At 34.2% G+C, this 22238-nt stretch overlaps 1 protein-coding gene across 3 annotated transcripts in view; it reads left to right on the forward strand.

Annotated features, from left to right (window-relative positions):
- The window catches only part of LOC114327521 (hillarin), a 232469-nt gene extending 210954 nt beyond the window's left edge, over window positions 1–21515 (forward strand). For all 3 annotated transcript variants that reach the window (XM_050648775.1, XM_050648777.1, XM_050648776.1), the window contains 2 exons: window positions 12463–12720; window positions 17651–21515. In XM_050648775.1, coding sequence (XP_050504732.1) covers window positions 12463–12720; window positions 17651–17947 — 555 coding nt within the window. In that variant the 3' untranslated portion in view covers window positions 17948–21515. The remainder of the gene's footprint in view (window positions 1–12462; window positions 12721–17650) is intronic.
- Window positions 21516–22238: the final 723 nt, after the last annotated feature.

Below are 22238 nucleotides of genomic sequence, written 5' to 3' on the forward strand. Positions count from 1 at the left end.
GTCACCATATACAGCAAAGATCGAGGACCATCTTCCAATCGCAGTACTCTTCCAATTTTAGGCTGCTGATTTCTTAACTCGTCCAGGCGGCCGAACTTTCTATTGAATACGGACGATATTCCTTTAGTCATCTCGAGGTCTTGGGCAACACAGTGGGCCAGAGAGACGTTTTCTGGAACACCAAACAGATCTTGCTGAACTTCTGTGGTCACGCCGAATCTAGCACTCTTTCTCGCTGCGTAATTTGACATAAATTGATTAAAACTTGGCTGTGCGACATCTTTCATCTCCTGTTGGAGGACTCGTGCTTCTTCTGTTTCATTTGAGCCAGCATATGGTGCAAGACGATTTATGTGAATAACTTTTGGTTTACCGTTTGGCAACTTCTTAATTCTATATATTACGTCATTTATTTTCTTCTTAACTTCATATGGACCTTCCCATTGTCTTTGCAGTTTAGGACATAAGCCTCGACGACGTTGCGGATTATAAAGCCAGACAAGATCACCTACTTCGAAGCTTTCATTCTTGCATCGAGAATCATATTGATCTTTCATTCTGTCACTGGCTATCTGGATGTGTTGTCGGGCAAGTTCATGAATGTTGTTCATTCGTAATTTCAGGCGGTCAACGTAGTCTTCGCCTGCAACATGTTCCTCGGAAGGTCCGCAGCCAAACTCTAGGTCGCAGGGCAACCGAACTTCACGACCCAACATCAGGCAGGTTGGTGTTTGACCTGTAGTTTCATTTACGGCCGAGCGGTAGGCCATCAGGAATAAATGAATGTGTTGGTCCCAATCTCGCTGATGTTCAGATACAACTTTGGACAAGTGTTTACCCATCGTTCGGTTCATCCTCTCGACCATCCCATCTGATTGAGGATGCAGGGGTGTTGTTCTGGTCTTATTGGCACCAATCAATTTACAAACGTTTTGGAAAAGAGCTGACTCAAAGTTTCGCCCTTGGTCGGAGTGGATCTCCAAGGGAACACCAAATCGGCTAAAGAATTCTTTAACAAGTACCTCTGCAACGGTAGCAGCTTCTTGATTTGGTAATGCATAGGCCTCAGTCCATTTTGTAAAATAATCCATGGCTACCAGGATGTATTTATTTCCAGCATCGGTTTCTGGAAATGGACCTGCAATGTCGATAGCTACTCTTTCCATAGGACTTCCAACATTGTACTGTCTCATGGGTGCTCTCTTTTTACCAACCGGACCATTACCGGATGCACACGGTTCACATTTTCGGCACCATCTTCTTACATCATCTTTACAGTTCACCCAATAGAACCGTTCTCGAACCTTTTGCAGAGTCTTCGTAATACCAAAGTGTCCACCTGATGTACCGTCATGCAACTGACGCAATACTTCTGACACTTTACTTTTAGGTACAATTAACTGAAGCTTAGATTCTGTACCATCATCGTTCTCAAAGGTTCTGTACCGGGTGTCCCAATAAGAATGGCTCTCGGCCATATTTCAGGAACGGTTTATAGTAGAGCTTTGAAATAAAAATTTTTATAACAAAAGTTGCCTCAGGAAAAGCCTGGAAATTATTTTCATAATTGTGGGTCCACCGCTAGAGGACGTAATTGAATATCAAAAATAAAAAAATCTAAATTTTACAAAATTTCCCTAATGAAGGGGCACTGGAAATCCGATTATTGTATTCTTCATCAAATTCTGCACATATTTGATTTAACAAGTTTAACTCTACCATTGCAAATAAGAAGTGGGGGTGAGTGGGAACCTTGTTATGAAAAAATGGCTGTAAGTCCGGTTCTGCTAAATAAAATTTTGAAAACTGGGTCTTGTTGAAGACAGATCTTTTTCTTCAATGTAAGCATGATAATTTTGAACCATCCTAATAAGTAATAAGCCAGCTGGGAGGCGTTATTTAATTTTTTTCAGAAATCTAGTTTTCTTTGGAAAATATTAAATACAAGTATGCATTTTTAATCATACTTTATAAAATTAGATTAAATTAGCAATAGAATAGCGAAAACCGCATGTCGATACCTTTTGTCTATCTCAAGATATCTCGAGAAACGTGTAAATTTTATACATAACTGTTACTATCACCGGTAAACTAAGTTAATGAAAAGTAGTGTGCTGTGGAAAAAAACAAAATAACATTTTCCAGATGTCAACGTATAAAAATATAATTAATTAAAACAACAATATAAAGAGAGACAATACTATTAAAATTAAATATAACACAGAACAAAAAGAACTACTTAGTGACGACCTAAATATTCAAATTGTTGCCCATCATACACTACTCTAGAATACATTATCCAGAGAATACTAAACGCCATTCAAAGCATATCGAGAGCAGAAATTGAGACTGCTGTTCAATCTACTCTTGAAAGAGTAAATGTTTGCAACGAAAATTATGGGCAAAAATTTGAACGTTTATGTCATCACTAAATAGTTGTTTTTATTTCTTTGTAATAGAGCTTTTCAGCGCTTCTCATTTGTTTCGAGCCTCTGTCATATGCCGTATAATCCCTGTATAATATTAATATACGAGATATGAACGAGGCTCGAAACAAATGAGAAGCGTTGAAAAGACCTAATATACGTTGACAGCTGGAAAATGTTTCTTTGTTGTTTCCATAGCACACTACTTTTAATGAATTATTTCGTTTACCGGTGACAGTAACAGTTATGTTTTTAAATTTACACGTTTTGTAAGATATCTCGAGATAGAAAAAAGGTATTAACATGCGGTTTTCGCTATTCTGTTGCTAATTTTGTCTAATTTTGTAATATGGTATTAAAAATGCATGTTTGTATTTAATATTTTCCAAGGAACACTAGATTTCTGAAAAAAATTAAATAACGCCTTCTAGCTGGCATATTACTCAGTAAGTTGGTTCGAAATCATAACTTTTACATTGACGAAAAAGATCTGTCTTCAACAAGGCCAAGTTTGCAAAATTTGATTAAGCAGAACCGGACTCACAGCCAGTTTTTCATAACAAGGTTCCCACTCACCCCCACCTCTTATTTCCAAACGTAGACCTAAACTTGTCAAATCAAATATGCGTAGAATTTTATGAAGAATACGACGTTCGGATTTCCAGTGCCCCTTCATTAGGAAAATTTTGTAAAATTTTGATTTTTTAATTTTTGATATTCAATTACGCCCTCTAGCGGTGGTCCCACAATTATGAAAATAATTTCCAGGCTGTTCCTGAGGCAACTTTTGTTATAATTTTTTTTATTTCAAAGCTCTACTATAAACGGTTCCTGAGATATGGCCGAGAGCCATTCTTATTGGGACACCCGGTACAGAAGATCATCTTTTAGTACCAGGCAATTCCATTGGCTCCAGTAGGCCTTGACTTCTGGACTACATGCACTAATGTTCTGCCAACTAGGTCTCTCACCTCGACGCATCCAATCCAATACTCTTTTTATACATGGATCGTCTTCTTGGGCTTCTTGTAACTGTTGTGGCTGCCATTGCTCATTAACGACGGTAGTTCGTCTCACAGGGCAAAGCTGTTCATCTAGTTTAAGCCGGTGATTACAACTTTCACTGCATGGCCGTATCGAGGAAGCATCTGTATTTGAACCAACTCTTCCAGCCCTCTTCATGCGTCTCTTCGGCATCGTGTCACGAATCACCCTCCGTACCATTTCCACCAAACGTTCATCTTTTCTCTTATCGCCTTTTTCCACGGTTATTACTCGATTGTTTCGTGAAGCTTGGCTAGCTGCTTCGTGTTCCAAGGCAATAGCAAGTGCTTCATCTAAAACTTTCGGTCTTGCTAGTCGTAAAGCTTTCTGTAGTTCATTATCTTTCAGCCCATTGACGAAGGTATCTACTGCAATTTCTTCTAAAACGCTGTCTGGCACCTCTGGATAAGCCAACCGCACCACACGAGCCACATCTGCTTCAAATTCTTGCAGATTCTCACTTGCTCGTTGACTTCTACTTCGCAGTTGTGCTTTGTATACTTTTTGTAGATGGGCATCTCCATAGCGTTTTTCTAGACGAGTGAACAAGGTCTGGTAACAATTTTCTTGACCCTTAGGAATTGATCTTAATATATCTGCAGCATCACCTCGCAAAGCAGCAGTCAAGGAAACAGCCTTTTCTTGTTCGGTCCAATGGTTGGCGGTCGCAATAGCTTCAAACTGTCTTAAGATATATGGACCAAGAGGACTTTCCATCAAATGGTGGTAATTTGAATCTCATATTATGCGACGTTTCGTCTCTCGGTAGTTCATCTTTCACTAAAGGATCTAACGTTGCTGCATTAACTGATGGTTGTACTTTTGTATCGGTTATCCTGCTCTCTAGCTGTTTGATCTTTTCTTCTACGGTCTCTACACTTTTCTGCATCTTATCGAATGTTCTAGAAACTTCTTCAAATTTCTCATTGTTCTGTTTACAAACTTCTTCTAGTTTTTCGTTGTTTTGCCTACAGACCTCTTTAATTATTTGAGAAGTCTCATCGAATCTTTTAGCAACATTTTCGAATTTCTCGTCGCTTTTTCTACTAACTTCTTCAAGTTTCTCGTCGCTTCTTCTACTAACTTCTTCAAGTTTCTCGTCGCTTCTTCTAGAAGTTTCATCGATCTTTTGAGAAACACTTTCAAATTTCTCGTTGTTCTGTCTACTAACTTCTTCAAGTTTCTCGTCGCTTCTTCTAGAAGTTTCATCGATCGTTTCAGAAACAGTTTTTAATTTCGATAAGATTACTTGTTCTGCTGACTGGAAGTGGAACGTCTTTGGGTCTTCTCCGTTCTTCGTGAGGACATCCTCGAGTCGTGCTTGTAGGACTATCTTGAGCCCACTGCTGTCCAGATCCCGTTCCTCGAGCTGTTCACGGAGCTGTTTTACTGTAAGTTCTTGTAGCAACATCTTTGGTCGGCACACACGTACTTTCCAAAATGTCTTTTAACAGTCTTTCCGAATACCGAACAATCAACGCACTTTAACTATTCCCGACGAATAAAGTCCAAAAGTATTTTAAAGTCTTTCCGAATACCGAACAATTAACGCACTCCGGTTGTTCCCGACGAATAAAGTTCAAAAGTCTTTTAAAGTCTCTCTGTAATTCACTTATTTATATCGCACTAAGTTAACCGAACACCGACACCAACTGTAGCGTGATTAGTGTAATTACTTCTAATTACAATAAAACTAGCGGTTCGTAATTTATATACGACTTTATTTATATAAGTTACAGACGAATTTATCTTATACACTAAACTTATTCACAAAATATGCCCGTATTTATACCCAGTTGTTATTCTGGAACAATCGACTCCCATCTCGAGCTATCGGCTTGTTCCGCCTACGTGACGTACCTTCCAGAATTCTCCGGCGAGGCCTAGCACATCCGATTACGTCATTCTCGAGGTGTTTACTGTTATACGGGGATCGGCCAAGATTTCTCTTCCGCTACAATACTTTACATTATTTTATCAGGTTGTACACATTTTAGGAAACACTGATGATGATCGGTCAACCGATTGAAAACTAGTTCTGTTTGTTTTATGATGTAGCCCTCTAAAGGGATTTTAACAAATATACCTTTTATAAAGGATTTCATGGTTTTTTGTTTCCACAGTATGATCAACAACATTAATTTTGTATGTATTGCATTGGTTTTATTAGAATTAGACCAGGACATTTAGGGGGTGCATACAAAATACCTACCTACTGAGAAATACGATTTTCGATATGATTACCGGTACTCAAATACAAAAGTAACAAAAGTATAGTAATCAAAGTAACGAATACAGTCAAACCTCGATATAACGGACTAATTGGGGGGACGATGTGTCCGTTTTTTGAAAATATGTACACTGTATTATAAATGTTATTAGATCGTTGAGATGCGATCTTACCTCTGATAACTTCATTATTGGCAGTGTTGTTTTGTCTTCTTCACTACATATCTTCATTTCCGTTCTCATTTTTTAGGTTCATAACTTCATCTGCTATTTTACTTTCAGTAATGATGTTCTATCCAGGGCCACCTTCATCTACTTCTAGCCATTGTAAAACATCTTCCTCAGTTACTTTATCTCCGGCACTATTCCTACAGAACCCAGGAACCATTCTAAATATATTACTGAATATGTGCCATCAAAGTATAACGTTAACCGAACGTTTTTAATTTTTTTACATTTGATCAGATTTTTGTCCGTTATATCCGAAGTCCGCTAAATAGAGATGCGTTATATCGAGGTTTTACTGTACTGTAAATGATTACTTGTTATATCGGAATACCTATACAAAATACCTACCTACTGAGAAAAACGATTTCCGATAATATCATGATTACCTCATATTATGATTACCGGTACTCAAATACAAAAGTAATCATAGTAATCAAAGTAACGAATACTGTAAATGATTACTTTATACAAAAGTAACGATTTGTAACGAATACTCGAAAGTAACCATAATCAACATCACTACTAAATACACTCTCGGCTGCCCCGGAGTACAAGTGGAAATGAATGGGGTTGCTCTGGTGTCGAAGCGAGTGCGGTTTTCTGCTGTTGATATGCTTAACGCCAGGCTGAAGGCATATCGTTACACCATAAAAAACACATCAAGTAGTCTTCAAATCCCATTAAAGCCCAAAAATACGCATCGAAATCAAAATAGTTATTTATGTACAAAATCAGTAAAGTTACTCTTTATGGAACGAGTCCGATATTATCCGAGTCCGAGCGAGGCGAATAACAGACGAGTTCGATAAAGAGTCTTTACTGACGTGGTGCATACAAAATTTTATCGCCAACAATTTGATATTGGTTTTAACACTTACGTACAATTTACAATTTAAAAACTTTTTAAATTTTAGACGTCATAATAATTTCATGACAATGATGACAGATAACTTTTGCAAGATGGCCGCTTTCGATTTTTAATCGATAGTTATCAATAGGGCTTTTCATCGATTGTCATTTGTTTCGAGCTTCTGTCATATGTTGTATAATCTGTATATAATATTAATATACACGTATTATACGACACATGACAGAAGCTCGAAACAAATGACTGTGAATGAAAATAGTCCAGGAACCGAAGCTTTTCACCTCGCAATTTTTACAGAATGAATCGATTTGCTTAAAAATTTGAGAATATGTAGTGGATAGTCCAAGGATCAAAATCTATATGATGCCGAAAGGCGCTTTTACCATGGGGGTGGTTGCCACCCGTTGTCGGGGGTGGAAATTTTTTATTATATTTTGACCGCAAAAGTTGATAAAAACATTCATTTTAAGCAAAAAATGTTCAATACATTTTTTTGATAAAATTAATAGTTTTCGATTTATTCGCTATCGAAAGTGTTAGTTTTATATCGAAAAAATCAATGTTTTTGATATTATACTAATTTACTATTCACTCAATTTTTGTCGTAGAAAAATTTTTTTCAAACCAAGTTCTTGGGAATTAAATAACCTACAATTTCATATTCAAACATTTTTTCGTATCTCTGATGCTAATCTGTCTATTCTGAAGAAAATGGCATTTTTTGCCAAACTACAACAATTCATTATTCGTTTTTAACTTCCAGTTTTTTAAAACTAATCATTCTAAGCCAGTCAAACTTCTGAAATCTATTAATAATGCATAAATAAAGAAGAATAAATAGGGCCAATGACTAGAAACACCGCTAACTTACATTATTATGCTTCCAATTGGATTTCTACTTTTTTTTTTCAAAAAAATATATTGATTTTTAACCGTAACTTTTTTATTTTTTATCCTAGAAAGTTTGTTAAAAAAGAATTTTGTAGGCTTTTATAAGATCTATAAGCCTATTAATATTAAATTGTTTTAAAATCCTCAGTCGCAAAAAGAGGTGACTTTGAAAGGGTTGGTAAAGGTGGTTTTTGCATGTTATTACAAGTTTTAATTGTCAATAGCTCACTCAATTTTTGCCGCAAAAAATTTCTTTCAAACCATGTTCTTGGGAATTAAATAACCTATAATTTTATATTTAAATGTTTTTTCGTATCTCTGAACCTAATATTTCTATTTTGAAGAAAAGGGCATTTTTTACCAAACTAAAAAAATTCGTTATTCGCTTTTAACTCCATTTTTTTTTCAAACTAATCACTATAAGCCGATCAAACCTCTAGAACCTATTACTAATACATAAATAAAGAAGACCAAATAAGGTCAATGACCAATTTTAATTAGGGTGGTGAGTAGGGGGAAGTTTCCGATCACTTTTTCGCTGAAAAAATAGGGACTGACATTCTTTTTATTATAAGTTACTTAATTTTTGAGCTAGAAACTACTGTTTTATTTCAGGAGATAGATATTTTTAAATACTTTAAATTAGTTCAAACAAGTTATCCTCGAAAAATGCACAGTTTTCCCGTCTTTTGACATTGAAACTACAATATTTAGCATTTGACCAAGAAGAGCTAACATATGTATAATAAAGTATAGCTCGATTACTATTGGTCTTAAAGAAAATTAAAAAAACAGTTTTGTTTATTTTTTTAAAAGGTACATTTTTGTTAAGCAAAGTTATTTTGATAAAACTAAATTTTTTTGAATTATTAGCAGAAAACTGATTAAAAACATTGCGAATAACGCGAATAAATCGAAAACTATTAATTTTATCAAAAAAATGTATAGAACGTTTTTTGCTTAGAATGAATGTTTTTACCAACTTTTGCGGTCAAAATAAAATAAAAAAATTTCACCCCCACATGGGGTGGCAACCACCCCCATGGTAAAAGCGCTTTTCGGCCTCATATAGATTTTGATCCTTGGACTATCCACTACTTATTCTCAAATTTTCAAGCAAATCGATACATTCTGTAAAAATTGCGAGGTTTTGTCCTATTTTAAGCTTCATTACTTGGACTAAAAGCCATATATTGAACAATTGATAAATCGGTAATGTTTTAATTTATTTTATATGAATATAATTACAAAATACTACAGAATTTTCCTTTTTGACATAGATTTAATTGACTATTTCACTCATCTTAAAATTTTCACATAATCTGACCAATCACAAACCAAAGACAGCTTGTGTTATCGCGAAAATTCCACACCTGTAATTTTGAACCAATCAAAATACGTTATTTTGACAGATCACCATGGCAACGGAGGTATTTTATCGGAAATTTTTTGCTCGTGGGGTACCCAACAGCGAATTATAGTGGAAATTTTTTGACGTTTACAATAACAGAACATTTTTGACAGACTGGTTTTTATTTGTTTACATAATTTAGTTTTGATCAATGAACTGTCAATACGGATGGAATGGCCATGTCCCATTCAAATAGTGAAGCAAGATTGACACCAACATACAAGAGAGAGGTCCTAGAGAGAGACAGACAAGGTGGTGGAGAATTTGACAGGCCGTGTAATTTGAGTTGCCTATATAAATGGACCCGATTGAATCAGTATTTACAGTTCGTTGAATATTTTAACTTGGCTAAGGCCTAATGCTGATTGGCAGTACATATTTCAAAATTTAACCACTTTTTTGTATTTAGGGGATAAATAGAGTACACAGTGCCATACTTGGTGTTTAGATACTTTTCAGAATTGTTATTTGTATTTATCAAAACAAATACCTACTTTCCTAAAGTATTTGGGAGTTAAATAATTTTAAAACTATTTAAATACTAAATTAGTGACTGTTTTATACAAAGTGAAGAAGTCCTTGATTATGTTTTTATGTTACTTTTATATTTAGACTTTTATATTTCCCCGATTTAAGTTGATATAGGCAACTCAAATTACACGGCCTGTCAAAGTTTCCACCACCTTGTCTGTCTCTCTCTAGGACCTCTCTCTTGTATCGTGGCTGCATTAGTTGTCTTTGTGCCTATTCCATCCGTATTGACAGTTCATTGGTTTTGATTCATTTTCTATCACTTGTAGTTACTCAAAACTTATGTAAAATTGAAGAATATACTATTTTCTATCTTGAAATGGTATTCCCATGCAACTAAATGAGTAGAAATTACGAATTTGAAAGCCTAAATAATTGCTGACAAAGCTATGGCGCGCTATTAATCTGTTCATGCAGCTTTGGATTTTCAAATGCAAATTTAGTGTGGAATTTTCTTACCGAATACCACGCGAAGTCAAATTAATATCCGGAAATTTTTTTTTGAACATGAATATTTTTAGAAAATTTCCCTCGTCTGCGACTCGGGAAATTTTCAAAATATTCATGATCTCAAAAAAATTTCCGGAAATAATTTGACCTCTAGTGGTATTACTAGTGAAAACACCAACTGTCTTTCAATTCTGATTGGTCTATCAGCTTCGTGTTTTCAACGACGTAACCATGGATACCTATCGCAAAGCAAAGTTTGACGTTTGCCAAAAAAATTATTGTAGCTGTATTGAGCTGTATACGTCAAAATGAGTCGTTTCGGTGGTACTTCAAACGAAGTTATAAACCAAAACATTGAAGAAAATATACCGAGTAACACAAGAAAATCTAAATCTTATATATGGAGACAATTTATGATGTTCTGTGTGGATCGCAACTACAAATTAGATGCAGAAAATAACAACGAAAGACTAGCATTCATTCTAAAAGACTGGGCCTTCAACATGCGAAAAATTGATGGTAGTAATAAATATTTCATGATTATGACTAATTGTGAATTATTCAAAAAATGGGTAGATTTGGGTTACCTAGATCAAATGTATTATTATTAAATTCCTTCCTCTCATTCTACTGAATTTTTGACCTATCACTTTGTTCGTGAAATAGTCTAATAAAATACCACTCGTGATTTAATTTATCTTATAAGTCTGTCTTTTATTTCTAAACTCAACTGAGTTGCTTAAAGAAAACACCACTCGTCCTACGGACTCGTGGTGTTTTCAAGCAACTCAGTTTCGTTTAGAAGTAAATCGACAGACTTATCGCGAAAATTGAATCACTAGTGGTATTACTATTGATAATATCGTCAATTGTGTACAATATTTTTAATAATTAAAGTAAATAAATTTTAAGTTCACTCAAATACTCGACATTTGATTACTGCTGTCGACCACTTACGTTCAATCTTGGTTAATTTGATTAATAATCGCGGCAGGTAAAGTAAAATTCTTCTTTCAGTACAATAAAGTGTTACTTTACTGCCGCAAATGGCGTCAAATGAGTACAATATTGAATGACTTTAGTGACGGTTGGCGATAAAATATATTTTTTAATGTAAATAAAAGATATTATTTTATATTTTGACAACGACACCCGACTTGGGCGTCGAAACGTTAATAAAATCATTTTTTGGTAAAATTGTGGCTTATTTCCCATTGAAAATAGTTGATTAAATAAAAGTAAGGTCAAATTTGAACGTGTTTTATTGTTTTGATTTTACAAATAATTTCATATACAGGGTGTTTGGTAAAGAATGGGCCATAGCTTAACCTCAGGTTCCTGAGGTTAAAATAGGCCGATTTAATCTAACTTACCTAAGTACAAAGTTTATAATAACCGAGATACAGGGTGTCAAAGTTAAACTTTTTTTTTATTTATTATTGAATATTTCCTGACAGGTATGAGATAAAAACACGAAATTTGGTATTTGGGGGTTTTTTGGGTCGAGAAAACTAAATTCGCTACCAAAAATTATCTATTGCCCAGAGGGCGCCACATACGTCTTTCAGCACTCATTTATGACGTTCATTTTTTTATCCCTCACTCTGTATAATTTTGAAATTAAAATTTTTATTCTCCTATTAGTTTTACTTAAAAAAGGTATACTTTGTTCATCTCCCTAAACTCAACCGTTTTCGAGATAAACGCATTTTAAATCTGCGATACACCATCATTTTTAGCATAATATCATTGTAGTTACACCCGAAAAATAACTTAAAACCATAAAATTATCCAAAAATGTATCGCAAATTTCTTCAAATGGAATTTGCGATGCAATAACATAAATTTAAGAACTGGCACAATTATTATGGTTTTAAGTTATTTTTCGTGTGGAACTACATTGATATTATGCTAAAAATGATGGTGTATCGCAGATTTAAAATGCGTTTATCTCGAAAACGGTTGAGTTTAGGGAGATAAAAGAAGTATACCTTTTGTAAGTAAAAATAATAGGAGAATAAAAATTTTAATGTCAAAATTATACAGAGTGAGGGATAAAAAAAATTGAACGTAATAAATGAGTGCTGAAAGGCGTATGTGGCGCCCTCTGGGCAATAGATAATTTTTGGTAGAGAATTTAGTTTTCTTGACCCAAAAAAAACCCCATATACCAAATTTCATGTTGTTATCTCATACCTGTCAGGAAATATTCAATAATAAATGAAAAAAAAAGTTTAAATTTGACACCCTGTATCTCGGTTATTATAAACTTTGTACTAAGGTAAGTTAGCTTAAATCGGCCTATTTTAACCTCAGGAACCTGAGGTTAAGCTATGGCCCATTCTTTACCAAACACCCTATACAATGTATTGAATTTGTTTTAGTCCGTTGTTGGAAACATGGTAGCCTTTAGAGTTCACGCGCCTTGCAGCGGAGCCTTTTTATTAGACATCTTCGCCAATGCCGTCACCCCCAAAGAGTACCTGACAGGAGAACCAATGAAATTCAAGAGCGTTTGCAAGTTTAAGATCTGTTGCGAAAACTTACAAACTGTTATGGTGCCCTTACCAGACTGTGCGAGCGGAGAATGGGGACCAACTAAGGCTACGAGGTTGTTTGGACTAGTACCTATTACTCATCAGGTAAAAATATATTTATTTGCCAATTATACATTATTTCTTTACAACTGGTCTCTCTCTCCTGTCGTTTCCCCATTACTGAGGATAGTGATTTCTTTGAATATTCCTAACAATGTTTCTCCATTGGTCTCTATCTTCAGCTGCTCTAAGAGCTTCGCAGAATGAGTTTCCAGCTGAATGCTTTATTTGGTCAGACCATCTAGTTGGTGATCGTCCTCTTGGTCTTCTCCCCGGAACGTTTCCAGAAACAATTAATCTCTCCAAACTGTCGTCACCTCTGCGAACCACGTGACCAAAGAATTGCAGAATTCGTTGCAGACATATTGTGGACAGCCTTTTTTTAATATTGAGTTGGTTTAGAATGGAAACGTTTGTCCTATAAGCTGTCCAAGGTATGCACAGCAGTCTTCTCCAGCACCACATCTCAAAGGCATCCATTTTTTGGCGCTCGCCTGAGCGAAGAGTTCAAGTCTCTGCTCCGTATAGAAATATTGAGAATACAACAAGGGCATTCACCAGTCTCATCTTGTTATTTTGAGAGATGGATCTGTCTTTCCAAACTTTAGTTAGGCGACTCATCGCATTTTTTGCCATACCAATACGTCTCCGAACTTCTGCTTCACAGTTACCATCGTTAGTTATACTAGACCCGAGATAGACAAAGGTGTTTACTATCTGGTATTCCTGTAATATGTTAGTCAGTTGAATAGTGTCAAATCTGTCGACCACCATTATTTTTGTCTTAGCTTTATTGATTCTCAGACCAACTTTATTGCTTTCGTACTCAACTCTTCGCAGAAGATCAAACATTTCTTGCTCATTTGCTGCTATAAGTGTAGTGTCATCAGCAAATCTTAAATTGGAGATTTTCCTACCAGCTACTGTTACTCCACCGGCCCATCCTTCTAAAACCATCCTCATGACATGTTCACCATAAATGTTAAATAAGTCAGGTGACAACACGCATCCTTGTCTAACACCTCTCTCGGTCTTGAATTGGTTTGAGAACTTCTGATCTAGTCGTACTGTCGCTATATTAGACTGGTACAGATTTTTAATAAGTGTCACCAGGTGCATTGGTGCGCCCATTTCTATTAAAATTGACCACAGATTTATCCAGCTTACACAATCAAATGCCTTTTGGTAGTCAACTAAGCATATAATCATAGGTAGGTACTTGAAATTCTCTAGACTTTTCAATGAGTTGTCTCAGGTTCAGGATTTGTTCCCTTGTACCTTTACCCTTTACAAATCCCGCTTGTTCCTGAGGTATTTGGTAATGTACATAGGTTTTTAATCTGTTTTTGATGATATGCAACAAGATTTTACTAGCATGTGTTATTAGTGACAGTGTGCGGTAGTTTTCACATCTGGTAGTAGTTCCTTTTTTGTGTAGTGGGATATAAATTGAGGTACACCAATCAGATGGCAATTTTCCTGAATTCCAAACAGCGACACAGATAGAATGGATGATATGTATATACTTTGTCACCTAGTAACTGTAGTATTTCACATGGTATTCAATCAATGCCCGGGGATTTATTTCTCTTTAGTGATTTAATTGCATCTTTGACTTCAGCGAGTAAGACAGTAGGTTTTCTAGGGAGGGTAGTCAGAAGGCCATTGATTTTCTGCTGATACCTCGTTATTTTATATAGCTCGCCACAGTAGTTTCGCCATGTTTCCAATATTTCATCATTATCGGTCTTTAAATTACCTTCCTTATCTATTACAAACCACGTTTGAGGTTTAAATTCTCTGATAAGGAGTTTGATCTTCTGGAATAAGTCCCTCGGTTCATTTCGACAGCCATGTTCCTCTATCTCTCTGCATATTTGAGAGATGTAATCAGCTTTATCTTTGCGGCACTCTTTTCTGATTTCTCTCGATAACGCTCTGTATTCATCGTTTGTTCCGTATCTAGTTTTATGTTCTTTTCTGCGTTTACAACTGGTAGCTTATTACAAATTCAAATCTTCACTAATCTGCAAACAGCAGGTAAAGTGGTCAAACTGAAATCACTCAGAATAATATTCCTCTCCTGTTGAAATATAGTAATATTATATTTCAATGAGTCTTCAATATTGCTAATTTTGTCTACTCATGATATTCGTAGCATTCTTCAATAACACCAACGCTCAAAAGCTTCCAATTTCTTAATCTCTAATCGCTTCAATGTCCAGGCCTCAGATCCGTAGAGCAAAGTTGTAAAAACGTAGCAGCGTAACAACCTTACCCTTAGATTCATTCTTAGGTCTCTACTAAATAATAGATGTTTCATTTTCACAAATTTTGCCCTTTGCTCTTTCTATACGTCTTTTAATCTCTTATGTTTGTTCTGCGTTTTGACTAAAGGCGGGTTCTCATTAGTCAACCTCATTTATCAATAGCGTTGATTCTATGCAACTGAACGTAGAATTCAAATTCACACTATTTCAAGGATATTGAATTCGGTCTACAAAGTGCTAACTTTAATAATGGCTGTAAAGAAGAAAATTGTGCATGCTGGCGTTAGCATTGGTTGTGAATATTTAAAAAACGTACTTAAAAATAGGAAAACAAGAACATCTCTGACTCTCTTTTGCAACGGAAACACCTCTTAAACGTTTTGGTGTATGATGGTTTATGTTTATACAGATTATCTGTTCCTGTACCACTTTTATTTGCTTTTAATATTTAATTCAGTTCAACTTTGTAGGTTGTCCGGATACTTTTAATTTTATTTTTAATATCGTTTAGAGTCAGGGTTTCTATTTCCATTCCAAAACGATTAGCTTCATAGCTTTTTTCCCGCTTTACTATATTTTTATATTGTTCACTCCTAATTATCCATAGCACTCCTCTCTCTGGTATAGTTCTAGAAACTTGCAGATATGGTTGTCTCTCCATTTAAAATTTGACATTGTTCACGAAATTATAATATGTCTATGGTTTTCACAAAGAATTTAACCTCATGCTTATGCTTACTATTTAACTACACAAAATACAAGTCAACGCAATTGAACGCTAGTTCTCATTGTCAAGCATTGTTCTATTTGATAGAATCATTTCCATTGATCTATCAAAAGTAGGAAGGCTTTTCACTTTTATTGAAATACAATATGATAGACCAATATCACTGAATCGACGTTCATATAAATCTATTTTTCTTCTATAGCATAGAATCAAGGATATTGATCAATGAGATTGACTAATGAGAACCCGCCTTAACCAATGTTCATAGATATTATTTGTATTTATGTACCCTTTCTATCTGGATATTATTAATACGGAGCGTCTCGTTATCTTTTGGATGTTTTGTAATGACCATGAATTTTGTTTTCTTTAAGTTCATTGTACATAGTACCATATATGGTACACTTTTCTTTCAGCCGTTCCAGTGTGTTTGTCAGACTTTGTTGGGTTGAAGTGAATATGACAGTGTCATCGGCATATCTTATATTGTTCAGGATTTCACCATTTATGATCATCCCATCCCTTATACTCTCCTAAAGCTTCTTGGAAGATGACTTCGCTATATATATTAAACAGCAGTGGTGACAACATACAGCCCTGTCTTACACCTCGAAGAATTTATATTTCTTCCGACATTTGATTCTCAATTTTTATTTTGACTTTTTGGTTCCAGTAGAGGTTTGAACTTACTCTAAAGTCGCGGCTGTCGATGTTTTTCAATTTTAAGATATTAATTAGTTTATCGTGATGTACAGCTGGTTACTAAAAAAACTGATACGACTCTTAGTAAGATTTGATCATTTTGAGTAGTGTATTTACTTGGTCTGATATTATATTATATGTATTTAATATGACAGACAAATAATAAAATAAACAAACAAACAACAAACAACTGACTACATATGTTAATTCATAAATTGTAATAATTATTAAGGTCTAAATTTTGATATTATTTTGAATTTCTGCATTTTATAAAGAGTATATAAATGATAGTTTTTACATAAATTAGAATAAAATATATTTTTGCTAAATAAAATATTAAAGCCGCCATTTTTGAGGTTGAACAGAATAAGTTATCTGACAAATTTTAAGATTTGGCGGTGACAGTGACAGTATGTAAATAATAAGTATTTATCCTTCAAAATACACTGCTCAATTTTCTACAAAATACGCTTTAAGAGTCGTATCAGTTTTTGAAGATATTCTTCTTTAGCGGCGAATCGATTGAGGGTAAAATTGTACATCAACCACGCGCCTGCGCACACTGACAGTATGTAGTTCATTGCTAATCTTTCAAGATAGGTATGTATGTATCTGTAACCGTGCAAATAAGTCATTAAAAGAATATATTAGTGGTTTTAGGAAATGTATTATTTATTATAATTCTTGTGTTTTTGGATTTGTGTTTCCCTGTAGTAAAATAATAAAATATGTAGGCATAACATTTTTACAGTTTGTCGCCGTGTTGTGTAATTATATCCGAAACTTACGCGTCAATTCAAGTGGCTCGATGGCGTAGTTGGCAGAGCGGTGGGACAGAGAACGGAAGCACACGGAAGGTCGCGGGTTCTAATCCTGGACGATTCATACTTTTTTTTAATTTTCGTTATTTTAATAAAAAATTTTTGAAAGTGGTAGATAAGAAAGTTAGTTTAATTTTTAAATAAAATACAAATAACCTGTTAAGTATATTTACTTCGTTTAAATTACCTATATAATAGAAGAATATCTTCTTACGTGCGTACAAAGTACACACACATTCTTTTTTTTAGGAACCAGCTGTACCTTGTCAAATGCTTTTTCAAAATCAATAAAACATGTGTACATATCTTAGTTCATGTCTAGATTTCTTTGCATGAGCACATTTATGCCAATGGCCTTTACGGTAACACTTAATCTCTATTTGAAGATTTGCATTTGTAATGAGCTGACATTTGCAAATAATAGACTTTAATAATAATTTCTTTCTTGTTTTTAGGATTCGCTAGTATACGCTGGAAGAGAACTAGAAATCCAGTTCAGAATGTCACGCCAACTTACAGACTTCATGGCGACACTTCACAAAAACGGAGTAGAAGAAAAGCGCTTATCAAAATTTGTATCACATAGTGTCGCTGAAGATATAGTAACCTTCAATATCAGCTTTCCCGAAGAAGGTCAATATGGTTTGGATATTTACACTCGAGAAATGGCTTCTAACTTAGATTTGACGGGAGAAAAACATCTTTTAACTCATTGTTGTAAATATTTGATAAACTCCTCTAAACGCAATTGAATTTAGGCATAATTAATTGATTCAGAAGCATTTTAAATATGGAGTTTTCCTAACCATTCATTTTTATTGAAAAAAGTATTTTTAGAGACTGAGTCGTTTTTAAATACAAAATTCTTGTTAGGACAATACTGCATATAAATAAAGAGCTTTTATTTTTTAGGTTATTTAACAACGGCTAAGAAATAACTATAATATAACCATACAGAAATTTCAAATCATCAAATTTATAGACGATAGAATTTGAGTTCATTTCTGCTATTTCAATATTCACTATTTTTCACAACTTGTGGCCCTGGGCCGATAACCTGTTAGAAACGTCTGATACGAATATTCAGCGTGAACTAAAATTTGACTCTTAATCTTAATAGAGATAGCATACACTGAGCAACCATTATAAAATATTTTGATACATAATAGCAGATTATTCTTGTGACAAACGTTAAATTTAAAACCATTAAAAATAGCATTGCTTCTGAATCAATTATACATACGGTGCTAATGTTTAATAATGTAAACCAAACAAGGTAATGACGTATTTACAAGATGTAATTCTTAACATTTTAACTTACCTACTCAAGTTTCGAATAAATAATTAAAGAATGTCATTCATACAAAGTGTACATTACATAGTACATTTTATATGAGGAATCAGTAGTGTTGCCCAAAATCGGTCTTGGTCTTGTTATTGCGTTTTCGCAAGACTAAGACCAAAACTGACCGTGCAAGATTTGAGCAAGAACAAGACTAAGCTTGCGAGACTCTTGCGTCTTGGAGTTAGGACTGAGTGTCGTTTCAGGGAGTATAAAGGTAGAAACGCATCAGAGAGTCGCGTCTCGTCGCGACGAGTCGGACGCGACTCGTCGCGAACAACACAGTACAGGGCTTGAGATTCTCATTAAAGATGTTGTTCTGAAGCTATTTCCTTGTGGCATTTTTTATAATCAACTATTTATAATGGGAAATAAGCCACAATTTTACCAAAAAAAAGACTTTATTAACGTTTCGAAGCCCAAATCGGGTTTCGTTGTCAAAATACAAAATACTACTAAAATAAACAAAATTGTTGTTCTGATTATTATTTTTATTTTTAAGAATTCTTTTTTGAAATGCCAGATTGAAAATCTTCATGAGAGTGTGATGAAATTGATGGAGCAAATCAGGAGAGCAAAAAATATTATTCCAATCCTCCTGATTACATAATTTGATAAACATGTCAAAATATCTTTTGCTAAAAATTCTACCCCATCTGGCTGTATGAGGTGGATTCTAAGGGGAAATTCACATAGAATGGGATCATGATCCGATGAAAAATAGGAAATCACTTTACACTCAGCCAGATCTGGATGTAGATTAGTACAAATATAATCCAATATGCTGCTATCTCTGGTTGGATCGTTAACCAGCATTCTCATATTAAAACTATTAAGTAAATTTGTAATGGTAATAACATGGCTGTGTGATGAATCCAGATAATCAATATTAAAGTCACCTGTCAAGATAATAAATGCATTTTGTCGAATTTTTTCCAGCAAGGATTCCAATCTTTGAAAGAATAGCTGCACAATAGACTTAGGGGGTCTGTACACAACAATGAGAAAAGTATTAAGTTTCTTACTGAAAGTAATAGAAAATTCGAATTCAGATTCAACACAGAGGTGGTTAAATTTATTATAGTCAACAAAATTGAATTTATACTGAAATGTTATATTAATTAAAATTAATGTGCCTCCGTGGATGCTTTCAGATCTGCAAAATTTTGATATTACGGAGTAATTATTAACACAAAGTGTTTCCAGACGATACAACCAGTGCTAAGTTAAAAGCACAAGATCTGGCCAATTATTTTCGCTAAGAAACACTTCCAGTTCCTCGACTTTATTTCGTATAGAACATATGTTGTATAAAATAATAGAAAATTTACTTACAATATTCGATTCAGATATACTGGTATCCAGTTTATCACCTACCACACTTACAATATTATTTACAAAACAACTGTTTGGTGATGATAAAAGCACCGTTTCTATTGGATTTACTTGACTAAAAAAGAGTCTGGTCTATCTTCTCCAGTTGACAGACCTCTATTGTGATGCTCTCGATCTAAAAATCTTCTTCCTAACCTAAAGTTAAATCGTTCGATGCCAATTTTTTTCGGCCAAAAAGCAGGATTGTAAATTTCTTCCCTTAAGTCGGGTAGTACACCTATCATGAAACATTGATTATCCCTTCTTTTCTGGTCAGTTGGTAACAATTTTACTTGTATATCCTCACAGTTTGTCTCAGTTATTATGAAACTCTTGATGTGATCCGCATTTACACTATCCGGAACTTTTGAGATGAAAAGCCACAATTTTTTGTCTGGTTTTTCGGATTTTCCATGGAAATCCTTATCACCAATTCCAGTTCCCATTATTTTCTTGCGTCTTTTTGTCACAATCTGATATCCTTCATCGTTCGTTTTATTCTCTGAACTACCCATTGTGATATAATTAAGATTCATTTTTGTGCCTTCTTCATTTTCAACAGTTAAATTTGTAATGTATTCACATGTCTGTTTGGTTTGAATTTCCATTATTTGTGCATTTAATTCGTTTGTAATAATTTTTGAATTGCCCTGTATATTGTTGACATCTGATTGAATTGGTTGTTTATATTTATTTTCGATGTTTTTATTTTCTGGGCAACTCACATGTCTGGTTATATCTGTCCAACCCCATTTTATGTCCTAACTACTTGCATGATGCAGTCTGTTCAATATCCCTTCTATCAACAGAAATATTACGAAGGAAAGGGAAAAGGCAGCCTCTGTTTTTATTTGATTCAGAGTTGGACCACCATCTCCAGACAGCTATTTCTGCATCTCATGCGTCCTCGTTGGAGCTATGCACTCACAGCTCTAAACCAAATATCAAGGAAATCACCGCGAAGCAATGATTCCACCTTTGAGACGCAAAACAGCGAGTAATATTACGATTTAGCACCAGAGCAGACATAATTTCAGTCTTGCTCTTGTTAATCTTTAGTCCAACCTCCAAGGAAATGTGATATAATTTTTCCAACATTATTATTGCATCATCCATACAATCGGCTATAAGGACGATGTCATTCTGACAATCTCAAATGACCGAGCTTGTTTATTATTGGTTGCTAGGAAGTATTAATCTGTCTATTGATTTTTTGTATATGTTTTGAATTTGATTTGAATAAATTACATTCCACTTAGAACAAGCATCTGGATACGTCATTGCAACGATGCTCATTGAAAAGACGCATCGTTCTAACACTTGCCTAAAAACCCACATTAACTCTGTTTAATTGAATATTTTCTATGAACGTGCAATAACTTTGACAGATGTATAAATTAAGTACCAGTGTTTTGTTTTTATATTTTTGTTATTAATATGATATGCACATGTTATTAAATATTATATTTTCTGTTAATAAATGACCTTAATATATAATTTACGAAAATATTACAAAATAATAAAATGACAAATCAGTTGCTTCCTTTTACTATAAATTTATATTTGTAACTGAAAAATTATCCAATAAATCTATTTATTTATAATTTTGGAGTTTTTATCATAACCTTCTCCTGTTATACTAAAATAGGTATTAAATAAAGATAATATGGAATAGGTGGGTGAGTTTGGATAGAGGAAGATAATGTCCACTTCCATAATTCCCGAAATTTTCGTTCAGTATTGGGACCGTGCAAGTTCGGCAAAGCGACACATATTTCTACGCTCTGCAACTTTATTCGCACTTTTAATTATATTGGCCAATTATATTAGTCCTGGTTACTGGATAATTGTCAAGGCCATAGTCCAAAAAAATATGATTCAGGTTATGTTATTAAAACGTAAACAATTGTATGTAGTAAATAAAATTAGTTATTAAAATGCAGCACTGCAAGCAAAATACAATTAATTAAATTTACCTTTATATAATAATTGCATATCATATCAATATTGTGGAGCAATATGTAATTTTTCTGCTTCAATGACACAAGGTATGAAATAAACGTCAATTTGACAATTTCAATTGACAATATGAATCACAAACCATACATACTCATAGACGTTTCACGTAAATTGTCAAGGTCAAGACAGCAAATTAGTTACCATTCCAATCCAGAGATGTCGCTGTCAGTCAATTCTCTTGTCATATTTAACAACTGACAGTTGAGAATTAAATTAATTTGTTATTTACTTTTTATTTTACAGTTTGTGGCTTATTTTATTATAGTGGTGTTACGTTTTTAATTAGATTTAATCACAATTTTAATAAG

Source organism: Diabrotica virgifera, chromosome 4, assembly GCF_917563875.1.
Source record: "Diabrotica virgifera virgifera chromosome 4, PGI_DIABVI_V3a".
Lineage (NCBI taxonomy): Eukaryota > Metazoa > Arthropoda > Insecta > Coleoptera > Chrysomelidae > Diabrotica > Diabrotica virgifera.